A 10,046-nucleotide genomic window follows, 5' to 3' on the forward strand; every position below is an offset into this window, starting at 1 on the left:
ATGGTAGATCTGCACTTCTCGGGATACATGGCTGCATTCCTCTTTTTTAAAAAATGTATCTCGAGGAGCATAGATTTACAATTCCCATACTTATCAGGTAAGGTAGTCGATTGAGTGTGCCACGTGGGAAAGTCAGATTATCACGACTCTTCGACAAATGAGTCATGAGTGGTCCAAGCAGTCTCGCAGTCATGGACCCATGGGGGTTAGAAGAATCATGCCACGTAGTTTTTGCTTTAAATGACATCAAAATTTTGAAGCTCTATGAAACAGCAACAAAAATTGCAAACTTGTAGTACACTGAAAATAAGAAAACTGGTTTCCAAAACCGCAGCAAAACGGCCTCTGGTTTTCGCAACCTCTCAAAGCTTATCTCTCACTCTCTTTATAAGATGTGTTCATCCCATCCTTGTCATCAAAACACACAGAAGAGCAAACCCGACCTTCTTCACTTGCTTTCGAAATCAGAAACATTAGTAATAGTAGTAGAAGAAGAAGAAAGATGTGTTCGAGTAAAAGAGGTTGGATAGTGGCGGTGAGTATTGGAGCAGTGGAAGCGTTGAAAGATCAGGGGTACTGTAGATGGAATAATACTATTCGATCGCTACATCAACAAACAAAGAACAATCTTAGATCCTTCTCTCAAGCTAAGAGATTGTCTTCTTCAATTTTGACAAGCCCTCACACTAGAGATGAAGATGAGAAGTTGAGGCAAACTGAAGAATCACTCAGAAAAGTTATGTATTTGAGCTGTTGGGGTCCCTACTAAAATTTAATTAATTAATTACTTATATAGGGAAATGGGAAAGTCCCTTGTTAAAATATAATATTTTCATCCTTTAAATGTATTTCCCATTTAATTATTGGAGCTTTCGATTGTTGGGGTCTAAGTTAAAACTCGGTTTCGTGTCTTGTCTTGTCCATACCTGATACCAAGTTGTTTCAAACGAGTTTTTCCATACGTTTGAGTCGTCTCATTCAAAATTATCGAAAAATGAACGTAAAACATTAAATCTCATTCTAAAAATTAACTTGTGTGACTGTCTCGCTGAGAAAACTTGGGCCATGCGTCTTGGTCTCCGACGAATTTTGAAACCAGCTAACCCCTAACTGAAATTCACTTTCTTTGTTTCTCTTTTTTCCTTTTACTTTTTTAGAGGGAAATGGTAGAAAGGTAATTACCAATGCACCATAAATTTGATGAAATTGGAACACATCATTGGGAATGAGACTCATCTCAATATTAAAATTTAAGATACGTTATACTTTGATCCCTCTAGTTTAGTATAATTCTATACTGACCCATAATTATTCTTATAATTACATTTACCTTCCCTATTAAAGATGGGTTAACATTTCTATACATAAATTTATACTAGAGTCGTGATAAAATGACAGGTTTTATCACGTGCTAACATGTATGTGGTCTATACATAATTGACATGACAAGTGCACAGAATCATAGATCTTTTTCTTTGGGATATCCAAGGAAGATCTACACGTCAATTGCATGCAGGTCATGTATGTGTCAACGCACCATCTTATAATTAGTTTTTATACTAAATCAAAGTGGGTCAAAGTGTGTCAACACATCGTCTTATCATTAGTCTTTATACTAAATCAAAGTGGGTAAAAGTGTAAATTGCTCTTAAATTTATAAATTTGTTTTAGATCAGCAAACCATTAATTTTAAGACGTAGGCTAATCCGATTGAGAGCAACTCCAACGCAAATAAGAATAATGATTTGGTATAATTGGTAGGCATTTTATTATAGAGAATCATTTTGCATGTTCAAGGGATTTGTGATGAGTAGGTTTTATACCTACGAATTAACCACTTTTAAATATAATATTTTGTTAATTTTAGAGTCTTTTAGTTGTTTTTATTTAAGTTTAGTTAATTTTATACTTTTTATGTGTTTATATGTTTTTATTTGATTTTTATGCTTATTTTACAGATTATGAACAATATGGAACATTGGGATAGGTGCATATGTTTAGGAGAAATTCTGACTCCAAATTGGTTCACTCTCGGAAGAAAAAAGCAAAGCATACAAACTAAAAAGTCTTCAAGCCGCAGCTTGATAGAAAACGAGACCGCGGCGGGAATTCAAGAATGGCATAACAGAAATATAGAAATACAAGCCGCGGCATGATATATTGGGAGACCATGGCCTGCTTACGTTTTTAGCTTTACACGTTAATTGTGGTGACCGAATTAGAGACGGATTTTGGGATTCTTAAACCCTAATGACTCCATATCTATAAATAGGAAAGTTTAACCCTTATTTGGGGACAGAAGTTTTGGGATTTTTCTTGGAGGCACAAGATCGAGAAGGAGGACGAGAGCTGGAGATTCGACTTTTGAGTTTTATCTTTCTAAACTTTATCTCTTCTCTTGATATTTGTAATCTTTAAAAATAGTTGAATACTTTTGTGATTTTGTTTTCTTTTCAAGGATGAATTAATTTCTATTCTAGGGTTATAATGGAACCCATTCATGATATTTGATTAGTTTTATTTCTTTCTTCTCTGATTCCACATGTGATTGTTTATTATATCCTATGTTTAATGCGATTTAATTAACTGGCCATTGATTGAATTGATTCGGTGAACCTTAATAATATCGACAGAGTTATTTTGTGTTCATGACCTAGATAGAGTAACATATGCTAATTTGAGATAGACATATACTCAAGTTGCATGTGCATCCCTTATGAGAGCTTATTCTTAATGAATTCTTCTTGATTTAATTCTCATAAACATATAGGGAGTTAGTTTAGAAGGGTATTTTTACATGACCATCGACAGAGGCTTGTAGAGAATTTAGTGTTCTTGGGTGACAATTATAGTGGATTAATTTATCATAGAAGGGAAGATAATCTAATTAAGTGGATTGTTTGGGGGAATTATAAACCTAGATTTCATCACTCATTGATTTTAATTTACAAATTTATTTTCTTCGTTACTTTTCTTGTTTAGTCTTAAATCCTATTTTTATTTTTCTTCTTTAGAAAATTAGATTGAGATAAATTGGTAATTAATAATAGATTGGTATTTAGTCTCCGTGGGAACGATACTTTCTTATCACTTTATTACTTGTTTCGATACGTATACTTGCGTGCGTAAATTTAGACAACAATTTGCACTCAATTGTATTAGTTAAAATGACTTCTTACAAATTCGACTATAGTAAAATGTCCTACAACTATCATCGTTTTTTATCATCAATAGATAGAGAGAGAATCTCACTATTTTCATTTGCCTCTTCCACTTTCTCTCTCTCTCCAAAATGCATTAAAGTAGAAAGGCCCAACTCGAATGTGTTGAAATGCTTTTGGAGAGCTCTTACTATGTAAAATGACAATTGAGAGAGGATATAGAGCTCGAGTGCATTGGAGTTGCTTGAAGTGGGTCCACATGGATTACCACATTGACAATTTAACATGAAAAAAATACTTCCCTTACTAAGTGAAAAGTTTCTTAACTGCATCACCTTGTGGCGTCCAAAAACATGATCTGATGCTATAGGGTTGTAGTGGACAAAATTTTTAGAATTTTGAAAGAAAAAGAAAAGAAGTTATTTTTCACCATTGAATTTTAATAACTGGGGAGTGACCATCTATTTTTTAAACTTTTGATCAGACCCAAAAATGATATATATAAATCTGGTTTTCTCCATGAAATCTAGAGGGCTGTGATGATGAATAGTAAATGTACATAGTGATCCATGTGGGCGCTGAACCTCAGTAAGATTTGCTATCTTACTATAGTAAGGCTTGCCTAACTCATCCTACACCACGGTCCTCTCGATTTCATGAAAAAAATCAATTTTTTTAAAATAAATAAATTGGACTATGTTCAAGGTGTTGAGAATTGATGGTCACCGAACTCTAAAAATTTAAAATTCAAATTCAACAGTGAAGAATAATATATATATATTTTTTTAATTTACAAATTCTTAACATTTTATCCTCTACAATCCCGTGGCGTCATATCATGTTTTATTTATTTATGCCACAAGATGATGTAGTTAGGAAATCTTCCAATCTAACATAGTAAGGAAAGTGCTTTTTCTAAACATAATACATATTTACGGCCGAATTTCTTATGAGAGTTGTTGCTTTCTTTCGATATGTCCTTCCCATGTTTTAGATTTTACTCTTATCAGTTGTTGAAATGTGTTTTATAGATGAATCGATTCAAATTCAGTCGATTCAAGTTAAGTGGATGAGATTTTAGTGTGGACCGAGACTAGTCGAACTTTAAAACCATGAGCAAAACCTATATATGAAACACAATTTTACATTCAATTTAGGTGAAATGGGCTTCTAGTATGTACAAAGCCATTAGATGACATTCTTAATAATCATACATATGGAAACATATATAAATCAAGGAGATATGATTTGATCTGATCTGATCTGATCTAGGATGGACCCCAGTAGCTCAAATACATAACTGTTCTAAGTGATTCCTCCGCCTGTTTTAGTTTCTGATTGCAATTTGTTGCCGGCTTGAAGGTGTTGGAATCAATGGCAGTCGAGCAGGATCGATTCATCTGTTTCCAAGAAGAACAACTTGCATCTTTTAGAGACTTGATGGTGGTGTCTCTCTTAGTAGCTTGGTCTTTGATCCCCTGCATGGTGCGTGTATGCTAGCTTGGTAGAACACTCAATCTCATCTCCCCATGAAAGACACAACATGGACAAGTAGACCTCTTTAATTAGTTAGTTTTTGGGTTAGTGGGATGGCAAGGAAACAAGGGTGTTTCATTCTTATATAAAGAAGTGATAGGTGAAGGCAAAGGTTGTATGTTATGGAAAGCCACTGTCAAAAGATAACGGTTAGGAACAGAAAACGTTACTTTCTCTTCTTTTAAGTTTTTTAATTTGTATACTTTTATTTCAAAATTTTAAAATAAATTTCTATTTTTTTTATTATTATATTACCTCTAGACTGCAAGTGCAATGTAAATTTTTTAAATCATAAAATTTTAAATATAAAAATATAAGATGCATCGATCACACATCAAAATCCAAAATAAAAATTCCAGTTGAATAAAAAACAAAATCATAAATTAGAAATTGAAAAAAAGAAATCGAAAATCCAAATAATCGTTTTGTTCTAAATACCTCCATATTCTCCTGAATAAGATTTGATAATCTATTTAAGTCAGTGATTCAAAAGCTTGCTTTCCTTGATCTTGATTCAGGTAGAAATTATTATACAAGTTGAGTTGGAAAGATAGGAGTTCCCACAGGTATCGGTATCATATAATTATTTAACTTAAGCACTGTATGAGTAGACCTAAAAAACCTCTTGTTACGGTTTCTTCAATTTCTTAATAAAGAGAAATAAGACCAATAGTTGTTTGAATGTATATATTTTTTGGCTTATTGTGGTTATCCCCACCCTTCAGGTGAGACTAATCCCACGATTGCATACATTGCCCTTTTGAAAAGTGCTATGTGCAACTGGTTGAGTTAAGGGTCAATCGGACACCTGAGGGTGGCCCCAAGGATTTTTTTATGGGATTGTTTGAATGTATATACAAAAGATTTCCTTTTTGACACTCTTGGCACCCATAAATCTCACGATAGTTACCCAAAGATTCATATTGAACTTCAATAGGAATTTCTCTTGATGCAATGACGCATTGATCTAGTCTCACTAAATATGAAATCAAAGGAAAGAAATCCTGATTTATTAATAGTTGTCTTCTTTATGAGTATAATTGATCGACAAAGAAACACTAATAATTCTTTCCTAAAAGATTTGGTAGATTGCGATCTGAACCTAAATGAGAGATTATTGAACTCTTTAATTAAAAGCTCTATTTGTAAAGGCATTTTAAATTAAATTAGATTTACTAAGCCTAGGATACCCCCAAATAAGATGCAAAAACACTTTTGTGGTTCCAAAAAGTCGTTTAATGTGAATTTTGATAAATAAAACCCACATATAATCATAAATTATTATTCAATTTGATTACAAAGGACAATAGTTGACAGTTGCTCCCCGTCGTAACGGTGAAGTTAGATATTAAGGGTTAGGTGTTTGATGGAGATTTGATCCACCATTAGTGGAGAATACATCTTTGGGTTCGACATCTTTATTATGTTGGATCATATCTTAATGGCATCTCTTTTAAGTTTCAAGTGGGAGATCTTTATCATGTTGGTATTATTAATGAGTCAATGCTACAATGACCTCGTGATTGGACCTCATATCACACATCTTGACGTGAAAGTGAATAGTAATCATAGATGCTTTTCACTTGTATCTCGATGAAAAACATCTAAGGTTCCCATACACTTTCACGTCAGGTGTCCGGTGTGAGGTCTAATCTTCAGGTCACTTCAGCATCATTCATTGTTATATCTTAATCTTATTATGCTTAGATCTGTTGGTATTGGATCAAAGAGCATCTATCCACGTGGGTGGATGCATATAATCACTAAAAGTAATATTTCTTCCCGATTATTATATTTGATTATATATTAAAAAATTTAGTGATTTAAAAATACTCTTCCACGTTTTGACGAGTATTTGAGATATGGACATGGCACCTTGATCCATCTCTTCTCTTATGGTTAATTACAAAAGACCTAAGCACTCTCATTAACTTAAAATTTTCTTCTCAAAACAAGTCAATTTTCAACCTCTACTATTAGTTACGTTTAATCTATTGAACCGAATATTCAAGCCATCACCTTCAATCTTGTCTTAGTCCCTTGTAGAAACTAGAAAGCCCTTGATATTTTTATAGAAAATTTCATCATCTTTTACTTCAAAAATCTTATCATCTGTTCGGAATTTGAAAATTAATGTAGATAAAATCTTAACGTTGAAGATAACACTATTATTCCTTTTTTTCTTTTCAAAGGTAGAAAGAGTCTTAAGGTTGAAGATGAGCGCATTCAGGCCAGTTTCACTTAGTATATTAGAGAAGGCCAAGGTCAAAGGGTGCATGCCATCAATTGAAAACACATGGGTATCCCAAATATTCGGGAAAATTTAGAAGGCATGTCAGATATGCCTTTTAATTAATAGATAATGCTGAAACTTTTAATAATTATGATGCTTTACATTTTTTTTTATGGCTAATTATTAGTTACAGACTAATACACTAATACCCATCATGTGTGACAAGGCAAACCCTTGGACTCCTATGGTGCGCGTAATGTGTTAGATATCACTCGGTTGTAGGTATGGGTGCAATTTGGTTCGATTCAAACCAAGAATCAAATTAAACCGATAACTTTGGGGTGATTTGGTTCAGTTTAGAACAAGTTGTGATTCGGTTTCGAGTTACAAAAATAAAAAATTGGTCAATTTGATTCGATTTTCGAATCAAGCTTGTATAAAACTGAACCAAACCCTTATGAAATAAATAAATATATATGAATATAATAATAATTATTATGAATTATTTTAAGAGTTAAGACATGGATTAATGATTTTTTATTGATAAACTAATGACTTTTTATGGATAGATTAATGATTTATTGTATAAAATTTTATATTTATTTTTCATTAAAAAAATATGGGAAAATATCAAAAAAAATATATATATATTTACAAAAACCAATCCAATTTTAAAATTTTTGGAAAAAGATATAAAAATTAAAATTTTTATAATAATAAAAAATTAAGGGTAAAAGAGAAGTGAAGGGAGAGAAAAACCTATTTAAAAAAAAATTCATTTTTTTTAAATAATAGAAGAGAGAAAGAAATGAGAGAAATGAATGAAGAGAGAAAAATCTATTTAAAAAATTTATTTATTTTTAAATAATAGAGTAGAAAGAAGGGTGAGAGAAATGAATGAAGAGAGAGAAAAACCTATTTAAATATATATATATATATTATATCTATATATATATATTAATAATAGAGGAGAGAGAAAGGGGTGAGAGAAATGAATGAAGAGAGAGAAAAATCGATCTTTCAAAGACTGATTTTTAAAAAAAATTCATTTTTTTAAATAATAGAGGAGAGAGAAAGTGTTGAGTGAGATTGAAGAAGAGAAAAATCGGTCTTTGAAAGATCGATTTTGTATCTTTTTTCGAAATTTTTAAAAATTGGATTGGTTTTTGTAAATAAATTATTTTTTTTGGATTTTTTTGATAATTTTCCCAAAAAATATTATTTACAATTTATAGAATATTGGCAATCCATAGAATCGAACCGAACCAACTTTAGTTTGGTTCAGGTTGGTTTGGTTCCAATGGAATTTGGTTTGGTTCTGATTTCTTATTTAGTAGAACCGACGTAAGTCAGTTTGGTTCTAATTTGACCTCAAACCGAACCGAATTGCACCCCAAGCTGTAGGTAAAACTACCAATGGGCTGGATTTTCCCCTGGCCCACAGTGGATCGGGTATGTTGTATTATTAACGCCGTTTTGTCGTTGGGCGGGGTTAGGCTTGATTCTTGATTAGACTTGGGTCCATCTGGCAGTCTGACACAACCTGTAAATAGGCCCAAATAGTTTGGTGTGGGTTTGGAGTCACCTCTAGAGAGTTGAGTACAATTGAAGTCTTTTTGAGACATTCTCTTTCCACACTTTAGTGTTGTTCAACCATTATTTACTGTTAGAATCAGTGTTTGATAAAATAAAACAAGAAAAGTCATAATCACTCACACATTAAGGCTGCAAATACACTTGGGTTTGATAGAAACTCAGTGTTTGGGCCATGTTTGATTGTAACAAAGCTTAAGCTAGCTCCAAGATGAGTTGTTGGACTAGAAAAAATCTTATAGAATTAGTATGGACCGGGCTAAGGCCTAGTTTTCTAACATTCATTTTGGACCTTGTCCATACTAGGGACCATCCTATATTACTCATGTTTTTGTATATGTTGAAGGTTTTAAAATGACGAAGAAAATTGAAAAGAAAATAAATGGAGGAATATATAAAAAAAGAAGATCTAATTAATTGAAATCATTGTATTTTTTGTCGGGAGACCCCAAATAATTAGGGATAAGACATGGACAATGATGATGATGAACAATACCAGTACGTACATCAATCCACTTGAGCATTTAACCTCGTGGACTATTCCGCCAATCATATATTGTAAAATTTCATTCTATGATACCTACATTGAGTCAAATATTTTAAATAAAGAAAACGTTTAAAATATTAAAAGCCACCAATATATTTTGTTTGGGCTCGGTTACAGCCGGGTATTCATGTAGACAACGGACAGGGCCTGAATATGGGCTTTACCCAATCCATAGACTATGATCTTGTCTAAGGAGTAGTCCCCGGGCATGTGCAACGCCCGCACATCACGAGTACTAGGAAAGTGAGGGTACGTCCTCATGGGTGGTCCTAGAGGAATTAATGCTCATACTAGGTATCAAACTCATGAACTATGGAGATTAACTTGTTATCAGTCCGGAATTCCCATTGAGCCAATCCCTTGGGGTTAAATAAATTGTTCCATTGCGATGGACATGTACTCTTAAACGGACCTTACTTTAATTGAACAATTTAACACCTTCATTTGTTAACAACAAATCCTCCTATAATGTGGTCAGGATCATCACAATGGGAATTACCATCTGTAATAACTCCCGATATATTATTATTCATTGTTTGGGATCCATATAATCATATGATCCAATGGTCAAAATTTATCTTAGAGATAAATAATGTATTTTTAGGGATTGGTCTTTTATCTCGATCAATTAGTCATTTTTACCTTGTTAACCCCAATGGAGTTAGAAATATGAATTCTGAATGTATCTGAGGTTAATATCGTCTTTTTAACTTAGTAGTTTCTAGTCACCTTCTTCGAGGAACAAACCAAAGCCCAGCGGGCCAGTACGTAAAGATGAGATTCTTCATGAAAGAGAAAGTAAAGCCACTAAACAGCAAAAGTCGTGATTATACAAAAAAGTGTTTAAGAGAGAGACCGTAATCTCAAGGCACCAGCACTATGATTACACTTTTCAAGTTCAATTACCAAAGACCAAAACCCTCTCTCTCTCACACACACACACACACACACACAATTATAATGTAAAATCATGAAA

The 10,046-nt window shown here is 32.8% G+C and overlaps 1 protein-coding gene across 1 annotated transcript; it reads left to right on the forward strand.

The window, feature by feature from the left end:
* Positions 1 to 399: 399 nt before the first annotated feature.
* LOC147411404 (uncharacterized) lies at positions 400 to 897 on the forward strand. The gene has a single exon (XM_086448220.1). It carries the CDS (start codon positions 503 to 505, stop codon positions 767 to 769), a length of 267 nt encoding a protein of 88 aa, XP_086304346.1. The 5' UTR covers positions 400 to 502; the 3' UTR covers positions 770 to 897.
* The last annotated feature ends 9,149 nt before the right edge of the window (positions 898 to 10,046 follow it).

Source organism: Akebia trifoliata, chromosome 1 (genome assembly GCF_017979445.1).
Source record: "Akebia trifoliata isolate Shusen 1 chromosome 1, ASM1797944v1, whole genome shotgun sequence".
In the NCBI taxonomy this organism is placed as follows: domain Eukaryota; kingdom Viridiplantae; phylum Streptophyta; class Magnoliopsida; order Ranunculales; family Lardizabalaceae; genus Akebia; species Akebia trifoliata.